At 43.4% G+C, this 23,820-nt stretch overlaps 1 protein-coding gene across 6 annotated transcripts in view; it reads left to right on the top strand.

Moving 5' to 3' along the window:
* The window catches only part of arhgef4 (Rho guanine nucleotide exchange factor (GEF) 4), a 99,764-nt gene that overhangs the window by 6,464 nt on the left and 69,480 nt on the right, over positions 1–23,820 (top strand). For 2 of the 6 annotated variants that reach the window (XM_026180768.1, XM_026180769.1), the window contains 4 exons: positions 111–210; positions 1,415–1,549; positions 15,724–16,281; positions 19,725–19,830. In XM_026180768.1, the coding sequence (XP_026036553.1) occupies positions 111–210; positions 1,415–1,549; positions 15,724–16,281; positions 19,725–19,830 (899 nt within the window). Of the gene's footprint in view, positions 1–110; positions 211–1,414; positions 1,550–13,972; positions 14,379–15,723; positions 16,282–19,403; positions 19,634–19,724; positions 19,831–23,820 lie in introns of those variants that run through there. The other 4 variants (XM_026180772.1, XM_026180771.1, XM_026180770.1 and 1 more) reach the window with 4 other exon arrangements.

Raw genomic sequence — 23,820 nt, 5'->3', positions numbered from 1 at the left:
TGGTATATGGTCTGGTACTTATCTACTTACGTTAGAGGGTGGTAGCTGCAGGGATAAGGTACAGGAAAGAGTTATACCTACACTTATATCTATTATGGCCACTTCTGCAGGCTTCCCGGGTGGTTAGCATCTTTGCTACATGCTGCCACACGCCTCAGGAATGACCACGCCCGTCGCAAGAAGGTCTTCCGTCTTCTGCAGAGGAAACTGGTGTGTACTTTAGTAGCAACACGTAGATGTCTTTACAGTACTGCGTTCTCTTACCACAGAACAACAGCACAGTATATGCTAGTGTTTGACGGGGATCCCATATATGCACATAAGAAGAGGGGCCTGGGAATCGATCTCAGCATTGCAGAGAGTTGACTGAACCCCTTCTGTTCAAGCATGGTTGTCCACAGTGGACACAGAGAAGACAGAAAGAGGAGTAAAAAAAGCCATGTCTGTCTACAATGGAAACATTTACATTCTTCAAAGAGTGACCTTTGACCTTTAGATGCAGATGTACAGCTTCTATGTTATTATTATTAGAATTCATTTTTAGTCTGACGGACATATTGAGTAATGTTAGAAATACAATTGATTGCTTTCAAATTCAAATGTCTCCTGGGTCATTATTTTAACCAGACAACAGGCTGGTCTTCACAGTCTTGAGCAGGTGAGGTCCTGGAGCCTAGAACAGGTGTGCCCACAGGAGGCGGAGATAAGAGTCACTGAAACATTCAAAGAACAATTGGTGGATTAGTCAGTTACCAAAATAATCTTTACCTGCAGGCATAGCTTCCAGTAAACTCCAATGTTGAGGACTTTCTCCTCACTGTGCAAAGCAAACTTTTATTGTTTGAGTCTGCCCTGGTGAACTTTCTGTTTCTATCCACTGAGCTGATGTGAACAGTGAAGGCTTCTACTACTCTACATCCACCTATCTGTGCCAGTGGCTTGGTGCTGTACTTTCCAGGTAAAGGTTGGCTACGATGGGTGACACCGGGGAGCCATGGCACATGTTTGTGTCTGTACTGTTTTGTTCAGCTCATTAATGACAATAAGCAAGGTTTTCTCCCAGTGGTTACAGCACTCCCCAAAGCTTTGTGCCATCAGAAAATCTCCTGCAGACATTCATGTAGAGATGTTTCAGTCATGACAGACTAATACTCACACTGAGTCCTCAGATATTCCAAAGCCAGGCAGGATATATAACCATTAGAAGAAGCTGAAGGAGTCTTCTGCAGAGGACAAAGTGTGGACTTCATTTCATCACCATTCAATTCAGGACAAGGAAACTGAGACTGAGACTGGGTGATGAGTGGTAACTGCTCACAAACTGGTCTTCTGTGTTTACAGGTGGTCCCTGTCATGAAATACATTGTATTATTCTATCATCTTTATCATATAACTCCTGTCACCCCCGTCCTAGTTTTTTAACAAGGTTGGCGTGAAGGAGGGGGATCAGTGTCAGCCTACCTACGTCTACCCTAAAGAGGTGAAGATGTTGATACGGTCTGCCTTTCCAGAGGACATCTGTGACTATCCAGATCCCTGCCATGATAAGGTGAGTGTAAACCATTCTTCATTGCCTAAATGCTCTATCACCAAAGACAGGTTTGTTTTCCCCCAAAAGTTGGTTCTGTTCTTGTGGACGAGGAGTTTTCAGCACTCATCTAAGTGACGTCTTCAGTCTCAGCTGACTGCTGGTTTCCAGCCTTATAAACATCTACGTTTGCATAATGAGCTAAACTGGCACCACTGGGTCGTGAGCAATGTTCCCTCTAAGCTGCGCGCGTGCGCAATTGTGCACTGCTGGCACGGTCTCTGCGCACAGAAAATCTCTGTAGCGCACAAAAATAAAAAATCTAACCTGAATTGAAATGAAAATAAATACGTTAGCAGTTGATTCTGTTTTGTAGTGTGAGTCAGTAAGTGAGCGGTGACTGGCTGCTCCAGCCAATGATGCGATTCACATTCGTATATGCACAGCTCATCAACGTGGTTGACAGGCTATGACAGCGTCCTTAAATGCTGCTCATGTTTAGCTAACAAAGGGGTGTGGCCGATGTGGAGTGCTGCTTATGTTGAACCTTTAAAATAATGGCAAAACGAACGGGCAGTGGCACACAGTGGCCAAAGTAAAAAAGAAATGCGACTCTTTTAAGATGGAATGGCTGTCAGAATATGTGCAAACAGGAGAAAAAACTGTGAAACTGGGACAGATTTTTTCTTTTTTGAGCGAGAAAGGTCTGGTCTGCAAAATATGTTGCGAAGCTAAAATCGCAAGCGAGTTTTCGGAGGGAAAAGTGTGGACAGAATGGAAGCTGGAATACCTCAAGCGCCACATTCAACAGAAAAGTCATTTGAAAGCAGCTGGAATTGTGAGAAGATGTACGATGGGAATGGGGATCGGTACGTTGTTGGGAGAGAGCGCCAAAGACCGAGAGAAGAGGAACGAGCTGTCACTCAGAAAGAAATCCAACCCCGAAGAAGTTAAAGTTCTCATCGACAAGATTCTACCAGCCTTCAAAATGAATTCTTCTCTGCTGTCGGTTCAACAAATTGACCATCACATGGCAAAGTATGTGAGTGTACCAGAAAGCTGGCGAAGCAAAGATGATGCCTTTGAGTTTGTGAATTCAATCAATGAAGTAGTGCAGAATGAGACAATGTGTGAAGTTAAAAATGCACCTCGGCACACCCTGATCATAGGTGAGAGCACAGACGTAACAGTGCACAAAATGCTAGTCCTGTATATTAAATCCAGGGAGGAAAATAACGTCAACCATAAAACTGTTTGGTGGCATCATCCAGCTGACCGCATGCACGGCATGAACTAGACATGCAGAGAATTAGGGCTGGGCGATATGGCCTAAAATTCATATCGCGATATAATTTGAAGCATGTGCGGTAACGATATATATCACGATATATTCTGTTCTTCTGTATAACGTATTTTCCAAACTTAAAATCCTTTAATTTTCTCAAAAATCGAGAGTGTGCCTTATGTATGAATTCTGGTTGTGCTTACTGACCTCGAACCGATTTGGGCAGAAATCTGTTAAAAATGTTTTAAGTTTAAAAATGTTGGTAAGCAGCACTGCTTGATGGATGTCAGAGCATTATGGCTGCCGTAGTGAGGAGCTTCACGGAGTAATCTGGGTCCTAAACTCCGTCTTCTTCAGGTCCCAAAGTCAAACAAACACTGAGAGTTAAAAACAGTCTAAATTCTTTCATCTTTAATAAAATCATCAGCGTTGCTGCTTTACCAGGTGTAACAATTAAGTTTAACATCCATGAAAACAGATTTATTAAATTTAATGGAGTTAGAAGTTAACAGGAAGTTAGCTCGCTAGTTTCCACCTAAACATTTCCTACCATGTTCTGACAGAGAGATTTGAAACTAATTCAAACGTACAGCTCTGCTATCACTTCCAACATAAATGAAGACAGAAAACTAAACAGCAGTGACGTTTGTAGGGTTACTGAAGTTGGGCTAGCTGCTATATAATGATGTGCTACGTGATTGCTAGCGACACAGCTATGTTAGCATAACATTAGCACAGTGAAGCTGGAGGATGAACGCCAACTTTTTCCACTCGATAAAAGTTAACGTGAGGGATTCTGGTGGTCAGGGACAAATGCAATCACATAGCAGGATGCTGTACACGGGCCAAACTTCAGTCAGGAGAACAACTGAGATCATTCATCCACAATACGAGATTAGTTATTAATATACTGCAACAACATGGGAACAGAGCAGCTGCGAGAGAATCCAACATTAATGAATCAATGTTAGGGAAGTGGAGGAAGCGCAGTTTTTGGCTTTCCCCATATTTCAAAGGTGCTTCATCTCTTTGCTGTGACTGTCAGCATAATTTGCAGTGATAATGGTTGTAGCCACTGCGATGCTTTCGACCAAAACAGGTGCAGCTTGATGACATCATCAACATGCGCTATCGCGATAGAGCGGTATAGTCAAAATCTCTATTGTTGGCCAAATTTATATAGTTTCTATCGTATATCGTTTCTATCGCCCAGCCCTACAGAGAATGGTGATGCTGACCTCCGATGGTGCCTCAGTAATGCGAGGAAAGCACAACAGAGTTGCAGCTTTATTAAAGCGGAAAATACCACACTTAACTGAACAACACTGTGTGGCCCATAGAGAGGACTTGGGCATTGATGATGCGTGGAAAGATGTACCTTTGATGTGTGATGTGGGAACTCTTCTTAGAACAGTTTACTCCACTTTCTCTAGATCCACTGTAAAGAGGGGAAAACGGGAAGACCTAGAAATGTTCTTGATGAGGATGCACTGTCATTCAGGCCTCTGAGTAAAGTGCGATGGCTGTCGCGTCACCAAGCTGTGAATGCTGAGGAACTACACTGTGCTGGAAGAATACTGCAAGAGAGAATCCAGTGATAACAGACATCCAGTGGCAAATTACTGTTACAAAAAGCTAACCGATTCAAACTTCAAGGTTACTCTCACCGCTCTGGGAGATGTTTTGGGTGAGCTGGCACACCTGTGTCTTTCTTTTCAAAGATGCAACCTGACTGAAGGGCACTGCTTGGCAAGAGCAAAGATTGAGAAGTTGCGTTCCCAATACTTGACAGAGGAAAAGGATGTTAAGTGGAGTGACCGTGTCATAGAGGCGATGAGGGCCTTATCTACTGATGGCAGGAATACCAGTGAGATTACTCGTGTTATTCGTAAGCTTTGTGATCACTTGGATTTTCCAGAGGATGAATTATAGGAGTGGTCTGCACTTGACATTGAGGCATTGACCTCAGACATCAGGTTTGAGTATGGAGCAGCAGACATTGCCACGCTGGCAAAGAAGTATGAGGCCATTCTCCACCCTCCACATTCAGTGGAGGTCATAAACAGTGAATATTCTGATTTCAAGTACATACTGAGGCACAAACTTAAACATGGGTCAATCAGCACATTCTCAGATATGGAGGCTGCAACGCTAAAATGTGAGGAGCTAAAACACATCTCGCAGCTTGTGGATATTTGTGCTATATTTCAAGCATTCAGTGCAGATTGCCAAAGAGGCTTTAGTTTAATGAATTGTCTCAAAACAGCATCCAGAAATCGTCTTGAGGCGGAGCATTTGGACCAGCTGATGCGCATAAAGTCAAAGCTGCAAGCAGACGAGGCCATCAACCTGGACGACGTGAGAAGGACAGACGGGAAACACTAGATGAGCAGAAAACTGATTAAGAGCTTAAATTTCACCTTGTGTCATTTATTGAGTTTTCATTTATGGATATTGATCATTAAATACTGTCACCAGTTTGAGTATTAGAAAAATGCATATAATCATTATATACTGACAGACAAAGAGTTACAGGACAGTAGGACTGTCTCCCAGACCGCAGTAGGACAGGAGCTTCACAGACTGGCTCATCATAACTAGAGATGGCACGATACCACTTTTTTATGTCCGATACCGATATCATAAATTTGGATATCTGCCGATACCGATATGAATCCGATATAGTGTTTTTTAATCAACAAAGCTGTTTTTTAAATATCTTGCTGCATTTTGTATAAGTTCATACTCAAGTTTAAAACAACAACTACACTAAAGCTATTCTGTTATACCTGTATGCAAAAAAAAATATTTCATAGTTCAGCAATACTGATCAATCTAATAAACTTAGACCTACACCATCCTCCCTATTCTGGTATTTTAAAGAGTACTTAGCGTAAATATTAAGCAACCTAACTAATAGGGTTCCAACTCCCAGCAACAACAAAAATAAATAAATAAAAAATAGGGAACCACCCCTCACGCGCCACCTCATGATGCTTAATCGACGTAATCAACCTTAATTTGATGCAGTGTGAAAAAAAATGCACAGAAATCAATTATTTTTCAAGAAATATTAAATAGATTCAACATCTTTCTTCAACAAAATTGCAGACTGCACAGATGGTACCTTCCCAAAGGAAAAAGTACTATAGCTTACTAGGGTATATATATTAGACTTAATAGTCACTATATACAGTAATTGACTTCTATTCGTTTTACATCAAATTAAAACTTTGGGTGTCAGATAATTATTTATTAAAAGCTCGACATTTTAAATGAGAATAAGAAAGAAAAGTATGTCTTTGTGCCCCCTTTTCCCAGTTAATGCCCTATCGGCCCCCCTGGCTAAACTTTGCTAGATCCGCCCCTGCACAGTTACAGCCGTCAGCTACGTAGAAAACGATCCTGGTGTAGAAAGTAATATTAAATAAATTCTAACAACAGCTTATCAAGCTTAAACGTTCTGCTGTTGTTCAGCCGCTGGTTTCCTCTTTCTGGTGCAAAGTGGGCCAAAAGCAAACTAGAGACACGGACTCGCGACAGAAAAGCCGATCAGCTGATCATTTAAGCAGTTTCACGATTGAAGTAGCAGCAGGAGAGCGAGAGGCAGTCGCTCGTTAAGCTTAACGCAGGAATGCTTTACAAACATTTAGAGATGGACTTACACACTTGCTTTACTTCTCCCGGGGATAACTTTGTCGGAGATGAAATGCCGGGTTGCTAGCGAAGCTCCAAATGCTATCCAGACCACCGACAGGTCCCGCATGCCACAGCCGCTCTATCACGTGATGCATACTGCTCCGACGTGCTAACGTTCTGAGGTGAGTTACGGCGTGTTGCAAGTTTTGTGAGGTGCTCTCGTGATATTTAATGGATCGGATTACATTTTTTATTTTTCTCCGATATCCGATCCAGTAATTTAGGTCAGTATCGGACCGATACCGATACGTAATATCGGATCGGTCCATCTCTAATCATAACACAAGTCAGAGCTTTATAATAAAAATGTTAAGTTTCAAAATTGGAGTTTATAGTAGGCTTGATTTGGTTGGCCGTTCATGTTTTGCCATAGTTCAAACATTCATACTTCCAATAGCGTTGACATAGTGCACAGGTCATTAAAAAAGATTTTTGTAATTGTCACTGTAAGTGGGCTAAAGCTCTTAATTAAAGGGATTCTAACAGAAATGTAAATGCTGTAATTTGATTATTTTTATAAACCATGTAACTTCGATGGATGCGATGCTGTCGTCACCACAGTGCACACGTCTGATGTCGCTCACAGTGGTCCAGGGGGCCGCTCAGGGAGTCTGTGAGTTTGCTCACACACGTGAAAAATTAGAGGGAACATTGGTCGTGAGGTCAGTTTCATGATCAATAAGATCATTAATGATTGTATAACCATCTGTGAAGACAGGAGGCAGCTTTACACACAAACTGTCTGAACCTACAGCGCAGTTCTGAGGTGGCGTGCCAACATCCTCTCACATCAATAGGTCACATGACATGGCTTCACCTGAACCCTCTGCTTATAATGACCACACCTTTTTTCAAACCTTGGCTTGTGTGATGAGTCATGTGATCAATAGTGGCTCAGTGACCCAGGTGTTGAAAGTGTAGTAACCTGCAGTAGAGTTCAAACAGCTGTGAGTTGGAAGTGAAGAAGCTTTTCAGATGAGAGGTGAAACGTCTTCAAGAAACTTTTCTTTCCAAGCTCCAGTTTTCACAACAGTAACCTTTGTTCAGATCGTGTGCCATCACTGATCTTAGAAATGTTTGTGATGTACGTATGCTGCTGTATGGCAGATGGCTGTTACTGTCTCCCTGTGGTTACAATTCCCCACTATAGTGACGTCTGAATGTGTTTCTGCAGGTGGTGTACATCACTGTGGAGGATCTGCACAAAGTTAAAATCATGTGATGTCTCTCATTTCCTCTTTTTGAGTTTGCACTGAAAGTTAGAGACTGGAGCAGAATGTTTGTGGATGGTGGGAAGATTAGTTCTGTGCGCTGTTACGTTTATTGCCAACATTTGTACGGTGCTGTTCAACATTAATAGCATTTTCTGCCACACAGTGTGTACTGATTGTTATATGTGCCACCTTTCTCAGGTCTGCATGTTCTGAGCTGCTCATGTGTGGGTGACAACTACAAGGACTGTATATAAAAGATGGATACAGCTACACTGGAGTCATCGATTGATTTCTGCGCTCTTTTTTGAAGCTTTATTGACACCATGTGTTATTTTCATATGTGGATAGAAAGCCATCCTGGTGAGGACATCCCTGCTCATGTGGACGTAGCAGAGAAACTGAAAAAGCTACGTCCACATGAACAGCATCAACTTTGTGGGATTTGGACAGAAGGTGTCACAATACTGAATCGTTGGTGCATGCATGAAGCACAAAGAACAACAAACTGTACCGATGCATGCAGTAAGAAAGCTCACACGACCAATACAGCTGCCGTGTTCGTGCAGTGAGGAGATGCCACGCTGTGTTTATACTGAGCGGAGGAGGGGAGACTGGCTTTGGTGCTCTTTGATTGGCTCATCATCACCAATGGAACCAATGAGAAAACTTTTCTCCAGTGAGGCATGATTTAACCCCGCCTTCTCCACTGCCACAGACAAACCCTGCCATGAGCGCTCTACTCAGGTTACCTGCAGCTGCTTTTTTAATCCAGCAGATGTCACTATTATACAACACACTAACACAGTGTTGCCACGGTAAGGGGAATGTGCCACACACTTCACGAGGAATCAGATCACTAATGCTAAAATATAAGCTAAGGTAAGAAAGCCTGGTTTGCAAGCTGCATCCACACAGCATGTACACTTTTAGACCACGTTCAGTGAGTCAGACAGCAGAGGTGCTGCAGAGCAGACAGTGAACACTGCAGATAAGGGAGGAGGAAAGAAAAGAAAGGGAAATATTTCTCCAAATAAATACATCCACTTTCTTCCTTACATCCTATCCAGTCTGTCATAGAGCCAGCACATACAGACAGGCATCATTCACACTGATGAGCAGTAGAATCCCATGGATGTTTCTGGACTGTGGGAGGAAGTTGGAGGACCTGGAGAGGAGAACCTACATAGAAGTGTGGAGAACGCAGCAACAAAGAGACCCCCAGCAGGACTCTCCTGGCGTGGAACGACAGTACTAGTCACTGTTCATACATCAGAAGGATTGTATGCTATGTGCCTCTATTCAGACTTTTGAAATTTTGTACAGTTGCTGAAATTTGTACTTTTTCTGTTGATAGAGTGACATTGGCTTTGAATGGAGAGACCTACCTCTCTCAGTTTTCTGGTCGCTCCTTTAGGCAGACACCCGTATATTCCCCTACAGCTTTTACAGTTATTATCATAAATGTCACACAAAAATCTATCAAATTCCTCCCCATTCATGGCTATCAGAGAGCTGGAGGCAGGTTAAAGTGTGAGGCACACAAAAGCTCTTGAACCTGCCGCTGTGACCGTAATCTTCACCCCACAGCCATCATTTCACCCTCAAAATGTAGCTACGCTTGTCTTCTTTCTCAGAGCCTACAGATATACTGTATATTTTTGAAATGGAGCCCTTTGTTTCGGAGGAACGCCATCACGAGCTCAGTTTCATCCTTCCATCCTCTGCTGCTTGTCCTTTTCAGGGTCGTGGGGGGTGGAGCCTATCCCAGCTGTCATAGGGCGAGAGGCAGGGTACACCCTGGACTGGTCACCAGTCTAACACATAGACAACTATTCATGCCTGTGGGCGATTTAGAGTTTCAAATCAACCTGACCCCACTGACTGCATGACTGTGGGCTGTGGGAGGAAGCTGGAGAGAACCCACATAAGCACGGGGAGCACAAACTCCCCACAGAAAGGCAAGGCAAGGCAAGGCAAGGCAAATTTATTTGTATAGCACAATTCAACAACAAGGTGATTCAAAGTGCTTTACAGAGACATTAGAAACAAAAACAAATAAAAAGCATGATTTAAAATTGATTAAAACAAGCAAACAAAAACTAATTAACAAACAAACAAACAACAGTATATAAAATCAAAACAGATAAAATCAGAACAGATAAAATCAGTAGTTAAATGTAAGTTTTGAAATTTAAGCTTAAAGTGTGGATTTGGTGCTTTATTCAAATGCAGCTGAGAACAGGTGAGTCTTCAACCTGGATTTAAATAAACTGAGTGTTTCAGCTGATCTGAGGCTTTCTGGGAGTTTGTTCCAGATATAAGGAGCATAAAAGCTGAACGCAGCTTCTCCGTGTCTGGTTCTGACTCTGGGAACTGATAAAAGACCGGATCCAGATGACCTGAGGGATCTGGATGGTTCATACTGGGTCAGGAGGTCATTGATGTATTTTGGTCCTAAACCATTCAGAGCTTTATAGGCCAGCATCAGAACTTTAAAGTCCCCGGCCGGGTGGTGGAAGCGAACCGTGCTGCCCTGTAAGAAGTACATCTTTGATTATTGAATCCATTTACTTGTTTCTCTGTTTCAATATATATTTTCAAACAGAAATTCAATTCAAAACTGGTTTTTGAAACGAGTCCCAAACAGTTGATTGTGTTCATGTGGACGTGGTGTTCCTATCAGCTGCACAAAAACAGACTACGGCAAACCCTCAGGAAATTCAACATTGTTAAATCTTAAAAAAATAAAATAAAATAATGAAAAGTAATTTATATATGAAGCTAAAATTTAATAGCAATAAAATGTTCACCTTTGTGTGCATGTCAGAAACAGCTGAGCAGCAGGCTCGGCTGATGTGAGATGTCATGATCCTCGTCTGTGGATGTGGGAGTGTTTTTGTTTTCAGTGGTTACAGACACACTGACAGTTAGGCGAGTCATTTCATTCGATACAGTACTCTTAAGTGGCAGCCAACTTGGATCTTCTTTTAATACTCAGGGAGTTTTTGCTGTTCTTTATAACTATAGAATGTGCTGAGAGTGGGCAGTGAGACTATAATAAGTAATATAAATACTAGAACATGTACCAGTTTGCACTGAAGTGCAGACAGCTGCTTAATGTTTTCTTTATTCCAGCCCAGTTAATGTAGTCTGATGGTGCAGCTGGAATATGGCAGACACTTAGATTCACTCACTGTTTCACATACAGAAAGAAACCGTTTACCTTTGCTGCTTTATATAAAATGTTTGAAGCCTTATAAACTGCAAATAAAAGGAGAAGCTGTTGTTGGCTTACTCTGTACATCAGGGGTCCCCAACTCCAGGCCTCGAGGGCCGGTGTCCTGCAGGTTTTAGATCTCACCCTGGGCCAACACACCTGAATCACATGATTAGTTCATCACCAGGCCTCTGGAGAACTTTAAAACGTGTGGAGGAGGTCATTTAGCCATTTGAATCAGCTGTGATGGATCACAGACACATCTAAAAACTGCAGGCCCTCGAGGCCTGGAGTTGGGGACCCCTGCTGTACAAGAAGATGAGGCATTTTTAACTTGGTGCTGAATATCGCTGTGCTTAATGTGGAACCATTCCTGTGTACTCTGAGGACTAGGAAACTTCTGTGGCACCTCTGCTGAGGCATTTTTCATTACATGACCCAGAGTGGATAATCTCTTCAGTATTCCTACTGAGGAAATGTGAGAGAAAGTTACCATTTACATTTTTATGTACCACACCTTCTCCAACAGGAACCAAGGAAAATGACACATCTGCCTGTGTTTACAAATGTGAGCGCTACAGTACAGAGTTGCAGTTCATTTAACAGAAAATGCTTAGCAGACAAATTCTAAACTTAAAGTCAAACCACTATTTTTCAACTCATTGATGTGGAGGCTCTATGGAGAGCATCTCTGAGCAGTATCTCATTGATGACGATGAATGTGGTAAGGCGTCAGTGTTGTGCCTCGGTGTTGTGCACCATCTTCAGCTGGAGAGGTTCCTCCACTAAGCCCTTAAGCTTCTTAAGGCACACAGCTCCACTTAATTAGAGTAAATGAAAGACAGCACTTAAAATGTACGATTTTAGTGCAACAGTTTGGTTGGAATACTTCTGATTATTTTACAAAAGAGTTATCGTTATAACCGCCATATTTATTCCATCAGTTTGAAAGCCAACAGGCTTCTGTGGGTCTTGGCTCTGAACATGTAGTTTAAAGATTAAGTGAAGAGTTAGATCACAGAGCCAAAGCTTTGGCCTTCATTGGAGTTCATTGGTTCTCATTCATGAAATACTCTGATAGATGTATTTTAACCAGGTTTGATGTGAATATCTTTTTCTTCATTTGAAGAAAACCTGAGCAGTGTGACTCTGTTGTTCCAGTAGCACTTACACGTTCAAAAGAACGGTTTTGAACGTGGTTGGGTTGTTGAACTGCATAAGCAGCGCCATCACTGCTGAGGTGGGACGCAGTAAGACAGTCATTTGGAATTTCTTAAATGATCCTGAGGGTTATGGAACAAAAAAGTCAAGTGGAAGACCCAAAAACTGTCACCAGCACTGAGCTGGAGGATCCAGTTGGCTGCCCGTCGAGACACTGGACGATCCTCGACCCAAATTAAAACGTTGCTGGTGCCCACCGCAGCCCCATAACCATCAGATGGCATCTGAGACTGGAGGGTTATAAAAAACATAAAACGTCTTCAAAGGCCTCGTCTCCTTGAACGCCACAGAACTGACCGTTTGGACCAAACATGGGACGCTGAAAGGTGGAAGAACGTTTTATTGTAATGAGAACAAATGTAACCTTGATGGTCCTGATGGTTTCCAACATTACTGGCATGACAAGCAGATCCAACCTTTTCTGCGCTCCACAGTGGAGGGGGCGCCATAATGGTCTGGGGTCTTTTTCCTTCAGTGGAACAACAGAGCTTCAGGAGGTGCAGGGGCATCAAACGGCCGCTGGCTGTGTCCAGATGTTGCAGAGAGCATCCCTCATGACTGAGGGCCCTCGTCTGGGTTTTACAACAGAACAACGCTACAGTACACAATACCCGCAGGACAAGGGACTTCTTCCAGGAGAATAACATCACTCTTCTGGACTTCCTGCGTGTTCCCCTGATCTAAACCCAACTGAGAGCCTTTGGGGGTGAATGGCAAGGGAAGTTTACAAAAACGGACAGCAGTTCCAGGCAGTAGATCCCCTTCATGCGGCCATCTGTTCCCACTTGGAGAAATGTTCCCATCACCTCATGGAAACACATCAAGCATGCTGCAATACATTTTTGAAGTGATCAACAATAACGGTGGAGCTCCTCACGACTGAGCTCATGTTTGGATCTTTGATTTCTGTTTTAGGGGGTTTACGGGTTTTTTTTGGAGGTGTGGTCCTAAACTTATAATCAGCTGTAACAGCCTGTTTCAGTTTAAGCATTGTTTTCAATAAACTGCATGCTCAAAAAAAACGTTTTGTCTCACTCCCATTTCTTCTTGTTGCATGTTGAAGCTCTACTTGGAACCTTGTTAAGATCCAAACATGCAAAATAGGATTTTTTGCCATTTTTCAAATGGTCTTAAACTTTTGATGGGGACTGTATAAACCATCTGGAGCAGGGTTTGCAAACTCATTTTACATTGGAAGCATATCTAGCTGACTTTGATCATATGTGGGTCACACCAATGAAACTGCCCTTTCTGCCAGTGTTCAGAAGTTTAACGACACATTTAGTCCCTGAAATATCTTGTATACAAAATGAAGTGCTATTTTAACAGAAAGAAATCTGTCAGCACGACTCTTTGGCTATAGTTTTAAGAATTAAATGCGGAAAATGACAGAAACCTATGGCTTAATTACTTCTGTGTAGCATGAATGGCCATGCGGGAGGTCTTTATCAGTAGGAAAAGCTGTAAAACCTCTAAATTGCAGTTAAATTTTCTGTTTTCCTTCACATTTTCCAAAGCCATCCAGTCAGCGGGATTTAAGTCCTGCTGAACCGATTATGACCCCCGGGCCTTATGTTTGACACCCTGATCTTAGAGTGTCACACGCTGATTTGTGCCAATTTGTACTTTTATAGTTTTGAAAAGCAATTTATAGCAGACCCAACCAACAGACCATTGTGTCTACCATGCACAATCCCATGTCCTTGAGTTACGTGCAGAGATCACGAGCTTCTCTGTCTGAAACCGCAGCTCTGTATTTATAGCAGGGCTTCTTAGTGTCTTTCCTTGTTATTTAGAGATCAAGGTGTACCTGCTGCTTTGAGGCTGGACTAAGCTCTGGCTAATGTAGCGTAACCACACCCCTGAAACACTGCGAAACAGGAAGGATTGCTCTTTGCACTGTCTACGGTTATCTTGCTACAAGACTTTCTGTTAATGAAATCTGTGTGTGTAAAAGAAGAAAAGAAGGGGTGGAAGATCAAACAAAGACATTAACAAACACTAATTATGATCATGGACAAAGCAGAGGAGTTCAGGAGGGATCTTTGAAGATGTAGTACTGGGAAAGAGAAGAGCTTGGACACATGTATGTAAATGCTGGTGTTCGAAGTGTTAATGTATGTGAGCCACACCATGGGAGCTCTGCTGAGCTGGTTTGCTATTCGCGTTCGTGCTCTGATGCTGCACAGCGGTGGTGCACTGAAGAAATGGAGAGTAAGTGCAACCTTTGACCTTTAACAGAATGTAGTATGTGTGAGTGTGGACTAGCCTGATGCTTCAAACAGAAATGTTTTTACAAAGTAACAATGATATGGAGACATTTCATGCTTGAGGTTCTTCAAAGAGCTGACAGTGCAGACATGTATGAACAATAAGACTGCAGACTGTTCAAAGGTAGGTCTACTATGCAGAAAAGCATAAACATTACTGTGACCTCTGTCTTATCTGTAGCAGAGGCAAAGCAATATAAACAAGAAGAAGGTTGGCTAACATAAGCATTTGATCCTGATATTTGTTAAACTGACCTTAAGTGGCAGCAGACAAGATTCAAGATTATTTATTTGTCACCTGCATACGAGTACAACACACAGTGAAAGATAGCCTGACATGCTCCTCGACTGTGCAAAGAAGGAGAGAACCAGTACAACAGTCAGGAGCCTTCAGCTGCACTAGCTATTCATAAAATGACTCTCTCCATTTTCAGATGCACTTGTTTAAACTAGCTTGGTCAGTCTGATTGATGAGTTTTCAAGATGACCTTGAGTGTTTTGAATGGTGCCTAAAACAAAAAACAGGCTAATGTGCAAAGCTTTGCATAGCACAATGCTAGAACCTGAAATAAACAGATACACAAAACAAACGAGCATACTGTATACGATTTTGCACACAAAGAGAGGCTCCCTGAACCTAAACAGCTACACAGCAATGTGCAGCACCATGCAGGACCCTCTGGTATGTGTCTAGTTGGTCAGGGCTTCATCCTACAGCAGGATAATGACCCAAAGCATCAGTGCAAGCTGTGTCAGAACCACCTCAGGAACAAAGAACAGGGCAGTGAGCTTGAAAACATGGAGGTCCAGCACAGTCTCCAGACTTAAACCCCATCGAGCTGCTTTGGGATGAACTGGACAGAAGAGTGAAAGCAAAGCAACTACAAGGTCCACATTTATGGGAACTTGTGCTGCAGATATGGGAAGAATTTTGACAGATATAACAGCTGAACACAGCCGTGTTTCTACAATAGAAATCAAATATTCGTCACAAAGGTGGCTACTCTGCTTAGACTGCTGCCCCCGCGACCCGGCCTCGGATAAAGCGGATGGAGATGGATGGATGGATGGATGGTGGCTACTTTGATGAGTTAATGAATTCTTTTTTTTGTTTCAACTCCAATTGGTTATTTGTACTATGCTTTCATTTCAGAGTGCAATGAGACATTAAACTGGATAGTTTTCAATAACAAACTGGACCGGTAGTGTATAAAATGATAGATATATGTCTGTGTGTGCTAAACTTGTTGGTTTGTTACTCAACCTCGTCTTCTTTAATGTCTCCACAGCCACGGGAAGCCCCTGACGACTCTCACAGCCTCTCTGCAGCAATGGACTCAGAGGAGAGGGGCTTTGGTACGGTTTCCCTGAAGTGGTGTGAGCAAAGCACAGGAGATGGGGAAACATTTGAGTACTTTGACTCCTGCTCATGGCACAGTGACATCCTGTCAGATTTTAGTGGAGAAGGAGAGGATTCTGTGGACGCTTTGCTGCGACTGGAGGATGCCTACATTTTTCGACAAACAATGGGAGTCAGCGTCTGCAGTGGGCACACTAAGGCTCGACGCAGAGAATCAGTATCAGCAAAGGACAGCCACCGAGATGTCACAGAGACTTATGTCAAACCATCTACTTACAGCATGAAAAAAGGACCAGAAAACTGTGTGGCACCAAATCTTCCTTTGAAACTCATCAAAAAAGACCTTTTTTCAGTTGAGATCCAACCCCATTTAAACACAGAGAAACTAAAAGAGCAGTGCAGTTTACAAACTGTTGTTACAGGCGGCACAGAGCCATGCAGTCTGCATATTCAAAAGCAACACAAAACGGAGACATTTGATGCAAAGGTAAACACTTCAGACACTCAAGTAGTGAAGTTGCTTGTACAACCTGAGGACAACAGTGGGGACAGACTGAATAGAGACTAGGAAACACAGGACAGTACTGTGGAGACACAGCAGCAGCATTGTGCACATGAAAACAAGACACATTCACAGATTTAAGAAGAAGAGAGAAGGCATGTGGAGTAAAATTAGAAACATGTAACGTTGAGCATGTAGAAGTACAAAATCCTGACCTGCTCAGCACTTATGTGTAAATAACACTTCCTCTTATTCTAAACAGGGAAAACATTTACAGGTTCAATCAGTGTCAAATACAATGTGGAAAAATGCACAGCGAAGACAAAACAGACTTACGTGAGAGTGATATAACATGCATGATAAAAACAAGGGTAATAATACCGATGCAGCAGTTCCTACCTTCAGAGATATCAGAAATATGCAAACGTGTGACAGTATTTCTACATCACCACACTCGCACAGAATCCAAACACCATAGAAGAACACGGCACAAAGACAGTTCATGCATCACAGAAGCTGATATATGCACCCAATCCATAATTAACTGTATTTGCACGTAAGGTGGATATTTGCTGTTCACAAACTCTGTTTGAAGAGATCCCCAGCAAGTAACTGTCAGAGAGCCACCCTTCGGTTTGTGCTACTGCACCAGAGCCCCAGGCTTGGGTGCTGGGTGGACTTTGAGTGTGTAAGCACTGCAATAGAGGCAATGATCTTGCATGATTTTTTTCTTCTATCCTTTTTCCATAGAGACCACAGCCTGCTTTCCTTCTGATACCTGCCCTCTAAGGTGTCTGTAGCCCCGTCAAGGTGGCTCTTCTATGTCGTGCTATACATTTATGGATGTTTGGTTTCTCCGATGTACAAGTCTAAGCACTCCTCACTGCACTGCAGAGCATACACTGTTGCTTAGTTTGCGTTTGGGAAATCTGTCCTGGCCAGTTGTTGCCTGAGTGTGTGGCTGGGTCTGATGTGCTCTGGGATGTCGTGCTTGGAGAAGATTCTCCCGAGTTTCTCTGACAAAGCTGCTACATAAGGGATGACAGTGTTGTTCCATTTGTCATTCTGTTTCTCACTAGTTGGTGTCCGACCTCCTTTCGTGTGCATCTTTGCACAGTTGGGGTTGTTGTGAAAATTCAGTGCATTTGCTCCAGGCCCAGGAGTGTCAACAGCGCCTGTACAACACAGGACTCAGGGAATTTTACTGGGAGAAAAAAATGCTTGTATTACTCCCTTCAAGTTCAAAGTTGCTCACCGAGTGGCAAGGACCCTTTGTGGTCACACGGTGAGTGGGCAACGTTGACTATGAAGTGGTACGGTCACACAGCTATATCACCTCAAAGTCCTAAAAGCATGGAGAGAGGCTGAAACTGCATCTCTGGTGAGCCTGGTTAAGGAGATATATGAGCTGGGGCCGGTGGTGCCAAATTCCACCACTGCTGCCTCCCTCCGTTGTAATAACCATTTTACACAGGCCCAGAGAGCAGGTGTTGCTGCACTGCAACAGTCGTTTGCTGATGTGTTCAGCAAACGGCTGATAAAAAGCTTTGTATGAGCACAGTGAGTGTTGCAAATACTGACTGGGGTTAGAAGTGGAGCTGAAACCCAGCTCGCAATGTTGGATCTGCTGCCTGCGTATTGTAGGATCTACCTTACTGTCAGGGCTCGGCCGTCACAGCCGAGTGACGGATGTTGCACAGTTCTTCAACTAATAATCTAAGGCGCTTGGACAGAAAGCAACTGGACTTCTTTAAGTTTCTTGAAGATGTGCTTTCTTCCATTTGTGCAATACTTTCTTTCCCGAGGTGGCCAAAGTGCTTGCACAAAAGGGGGTCATATGATTGTCTTTGTATTATTGTAGGGTCTTTAGCTTTCAACATAAAGTGCCTTGAGACAGCTGTTGCTATGATTTGGCGCTATATGAATAAAATGGAACTGAATTGAATTTAACTAGGGAGCCCACGACACATCCATGTTTTCATCTGTTGTATTATAAATATGTGATGGGGAGGCAGAGGTCTGGTGTGCAAATGTGATCGGGGTAAAGCTGGTTCTGTTTTGTAAAGAGATGTCTGCTGTAGTCATTTTCTGACAGTCTTCACTTGTACAATACCTAAAACCAAGGCAGTGAAAAGTGAGACTACAACAAAAGACACTATTCAAATACTCATGCAGGTGGGAGAGGCTTTTGAGGTTGTGTATTGGCTGCAAAGCAGTGATAGAAAATGTCTTTGAAACACTTTAATAATGAAAATAATCATTTAATAACCCAGGGATGACATATGCAAAGAAAAGAGAATTGGTCCAAGCATTAAACCCTGAGGGACTCCATAATTATTAGCCCCCTTATGAAAATGATGCATTTCTGAAGTATTTCCTAAGCACTGTTAAACAGAGTCACGAGTTTTTCACACACGCATGCACGCATGCAATTAATTAACTGTTTTTTTCATGCCAATATATATCACAAACACATGTATACAAATGAAGACCATGATAGCGTGCATGCAAGAAGTGGCAGAATGAGGAGCCCTAAAAAGTAGTCATCAAGATCCACTTATTTCCAAAGTGGATATTTTTTTAAACAAAAAGAAATACATTTATTTCACAAAAATCCCCAAACTGACAGGCCCTCCTGATGATAGTTGTGTGTCCTTTGGTGGGATTCAACCTGGGACCAGTCGATAAGCTTCCCTTTGGTCTTCTGGAGACAGCTGTTCACCAGGAAGGACGTGTGTTTTAGTTGTTGTGTTAGTAAAAAACACAACCTTCCAGGGATGGTTTTATAAGCAAAGGAATGACAGCAGCTGTTTAAAGCTATCTCCAACCCGATTATAGAGACTGATTGATACTGGAGAGGAGCCAGAGGTAGATGACAAGGAGAACCCCATTATAGAATTTCGGAGGAATAATATCCATTGGACATATGGATTGGAAATACAAACTTGGATAAAACTCAGACAACAGGGTAGTCTGAGGCACTTGGACAGGACATGGACATTGGATGACATGGCAGGAAAACCAGAAAGAGAGCAGAAGTAAGAAGTCTATTGATGAAAGAACTCAGGATTGTTCTTGGTGATTAAGCCAGAGAATCAGGATGTTCTCACATCTTTCAGTCGGTTGAACAAGATTAAAAACTCCTTCATGTTCTCATAGTGCAGAGGTTGGTAGAAAAAGCCTTGTCCAGGTCCCAGCTCACTGGAACGATTGGCAGCCCTTCAGCCTTCAACCCACATAAGTCACATAAAGTGACTCAGATTGGAAATACATACTTACACCGCTCTGTCATTATTTAACCCACATGTTGTCTCTCGAACACCCATTCATGATTCAGGTTTGTCCAGTATGTGACTGTTACATGTTAATGATCCTCATCGGGGTGCCAATGAACAGTGATGATAATAAAACATGCTCTATTTCCACAGCTAGATGCCGGAGCCCCCCTGGAGCCCATCAAGGCCCACTGCTTCTCCCACAGCACCCCCATCGGTCTTGACTGCTTGGGCAGGAGGAGACAAATCTCTTATTCCTGTAAGTACCGACTCTGCTTCTGTTGGGTTTAGATTCTGGTGTCTTATTGTGGCAGCGTTTTTGACTGAGTGTTCGAACCTGTGCAGCTTTAGTCATCAGGGGCGATCGTGGCTCAAGAGTTGGGAGTTCGCCTTGTAATCGGAAGGTTGTCGGTTCGAGCCCCGGCTCGGACAGTCTCGGTCATTGTGTCCTTGGGCAAGACACTTCACCCGTTGCCTACTGGTGGTGGTCAGAGGGCCCGGTGGCGCCAGTGTCCGGCAGCCTCGCCTCTGTCAGTGCGCCCCAGGGTGGCTGTGGTTACAATGTAGCTGCCATCAGCAGTGTGTGGATGGGTGGATGACTGGATGTGTAAAGCGCTTTGGGGTCCTTAGGGACTAGTAAAGCGCTATATAAATACAGGCCATTTACCATCAGATCATGTCTCTGTTCAAAAAATGTCTGTTTATTTCATACTGGGCTGAGTATTTTTCAGCTCTGCTGACAGAGACTAATGAGGAATGACTAAGCTTACTCTCTAAATGTACCTGATCATGTTTTTCAGCTTTAGTTTCACAGGCACTTCCTGTTATGTAAAGAGGCACTGATGCCATTAAATACGAACATACAAGGCCTCGTGCATATTTTCATCATCTCTTTCTAATTAAATCAAATCAAATCACTTTTATTGTCACATCACATGTGCAGGTACATTGGTACAACAAACAATTATGTTTGTTGGGTCTGTGTTTCCACAAGCCCCGCTAATTCTAGAGACTTATTCATCATGAAGAAAACAAGACAGTCGATTGATCGATCACTTGCGCAAGGGAGGCCTGTGTCCACCACGAAAATCACCCCGACTCTGACCTCCTCCTGCTGCCTTTTTATTGAGAGACAGTTCACACAAAACACATCATAGCAAAGCAACGCCCACTTGGTTCTAAGACAAAGCATTTTATGTATATGTGTGAACTTCTGTAAGAATGTGTGTGTGTGTTACCTCCTGCTGACCAAAGGGTCATAAAAGCAGGAAGCTTACATCAAAAGAAGCAGATCTTCCAGGATGTATCTGCAATAAAACATTACAGCCCCCCACCTCGAGAATGTGGGGGGAAGGACAGTGAAATTCCTTTCATCAGAGTTGGCAAGCATAAAAATGACAACATTAAACAATTCACTCTAACAACGTTTTTCATCTATCATCTTCCTGAGCAGTTGTTTTCCTACAGCTGCCACCATAACTATGACTATCAAAATGTGGGAGTAAGAAAACAAAGTTCAGCTGACTTCCATCTGCAGTCTAGTGGCCATTAGAACACGCCCACCACACACCTCCAGCCAGGTAACAGCACATATTTAGGTATAGATTTTTCTGCCTGGCTTTGAGAGATGATACAGCTGAATCACATTCCTCTACTAAAAACAGCAGAGGATATTCACGGAGGAACACTTTACCTATATCACTCATCTTACATCATTTAAAATGTGCACACACACACACACACACACACACAAACGCACACACACACAAACACACACACACGCGCACACACACACACGCACACACACACACACACACACACACACGCACACACACACACACACACACACAAACGCACACACACACGCGCACACACACACACGCACACACACACACACACACACACAAACGCACACACACACAAACACACACACACGCGCACACACACACACGCACACACGCACACACACGCACACACACACACACGCACACACACGCACACACACGCACACACACGCACACACACACGCACACACACACACACACACACACACACACACACACACACACACACACACGCGCACACACACACACGCACACACGCACACACACGCACACACACACACACGCACACACACGCACACACACGCACACAAACGCACACACACACGCACACACACACACACACACACACACACACACACACACGCGCACACACACACACGCACACACGCACACACACGCACACACACACACACGCACACACACGCACACACACGCACACAAACGCACACACACACGCACACACACACACACACACACACACACACACACACACACACGCACACACACACACACACACACAGTTCTTACTGTTTCCCTCTAAAACTAACCTCATAAATTGGACATTCAACAATGACTTGCTTGTTGTTTAATACAGGAATTTATTTCTAGATGACATTAGTGGAGATAATCTCCTCGAATAATCAATAAATGAATCAATCAGTTGCATTAGTGGGTGTGGTCAGCTGCAGTGTTGTCTCTCCATATGCCTGACACTTCTGTCATGTATGTGTTTTTGATCTAGTTGTTGTTGGTGAGGGTCCGGGTGGGTGGCGTGTGGTCTGGGTCCTTGTGGTGGTGGATGCTGTCCTTGGGCTGAGCGGCTAGCTTCTTCGCCAGGGCTTCATGTGTGGGATCTGGGGCCCTGGTGCCTGGGGTCTCCTGGTGGAGGCCCTGTCTATGGTGGTACTCCATTGTTATTGTGGGCCCATGTTTTTTCTTAAAGGTGCAGGAGTTGGCCATGGATGGCACTTCTCTGTGTGCTAGTATGCTTTTATTCCATTTTCTCCTTTATATATTTATAATGTACTTGTATATTGTTCACATGTTGAAATAAATTACCAATCAATCAATCAATATCACACATGGACTGTAATAAGAAACTACTGATAGAAATTAATAATCAGGTAAAAGAAACACATGAAGAAGAGTTTATAGAGCTCATGTTTGGCCTGACGTCACATTCTGCTGGACAGGACAGGCTGAAACTGTCATGACCCTGTGCCTTCTCGGCTGACTCTGTATGGCTACAAGTGTTTTTGTTGTGCTGCATCTCTCTCTCTCCCCTGCACTGCGCTCTACCGGGGCGGAGTCATGACGGCTCCAGCCCCTGGCTCGGACACCTGCAAGCAATCATCTCACTCACTTCTTAAGGCGGCTGCTGAGAGTGCTTCCTCGCTGGATTATTGTGTAACACTCGTCAGTGTCATCACCTATCTGAGCCGTTTTTCGAGTTTCTGTCGTGCCACTACTCACCTGCCTTTCCTCTCTGTGCCAGGATTCTCGCCAGCCTGAGGACCGCCGTTGGTGAGCTAAAGCCGGAGTCCGAGCTACCTGAGCTTCAGTGGATTTTGTACATAGCCCTCTTCTTCCCGTGCCTGTGCTTCCCGGAGACCCTCTTCCTGTGCCCCCTCACCTGTATATATTCGCACCTGGTGTCTGTGTGTGTAAATAAATCACGAACTTAAGTGACGGTCTGCCTCCGAGTCCCTCCTGAGCCTGACAGAAACAAACGTAAACTTCACTGTGCTCTTATCAGCATTGGTCCTTCACTGCTGTCTGTCATTAACAGAGATGGGCAGTAATCCGATTACTTTTTTCAAGTAACGAGTAAAGTAAGGGATTACTATTGCAAAAACTGTAATTAGATTACCGTTACTTTCCCGTAGGAACGCTGCGTTACTGCATTACTAAAACCGTGATTTTTTTGCGAGAATGTCTCACGACAGTGACGTAAGCGAGTGCGCCGTTAGTTACAACAGCTGTGTGCAGATCAACAGTGGATCATATATCGAGTGCAGAGAGAGTATGAGCGTGCAGCGTTTAAAGCGTGGAAGTACTGACCTTACTTTGAGTTTGATTCCATAAAAAGTGACAAAAACATTAGTGTCCGCTGTGCGTGGGAAGAAAACTTCTTTTTACAGCGAAAAACCCCTAAACTTCCAACAAGCACCGAGTAGCTACGACGTGATGGGAAACTCACAGAGACACTGCCGTATCCTTCCACTGACCGCGGCACACCTGCACCAGGGTAAACCTCCGCCTACCCCACTCCTGCTTTACAGGTGAAAATAGAGCAACAGGACCGCTGAGTCTTTGACTTTATTTATTTTCTGCTGTGTTTTACTTGCATCTATTTGAAAGACTGAGTGTAAACACAAAAAATATTTTATTTTATGTGCTGGAAT

This window comes from Astatotilapia calliptera, chromosome 9 (genome assembly GCF_900246225.1).
Source record: "Astatotilapia calliptera chromosome 9, fAstCal1.2, whole genome shotgun sequence".
In the NCBI taxonomy this organism is placed as follows: Eukaryota; Metazoa; Chordata; class Actinopteri; order Cichliformes; family Cichlidae; genus Astatotilapia; species Astatotilapia calliptera.
Note: the sequence above shows the minus strand (reverse complement) of the source record. Positions and strands in the feature narration are given on the sequence as shown.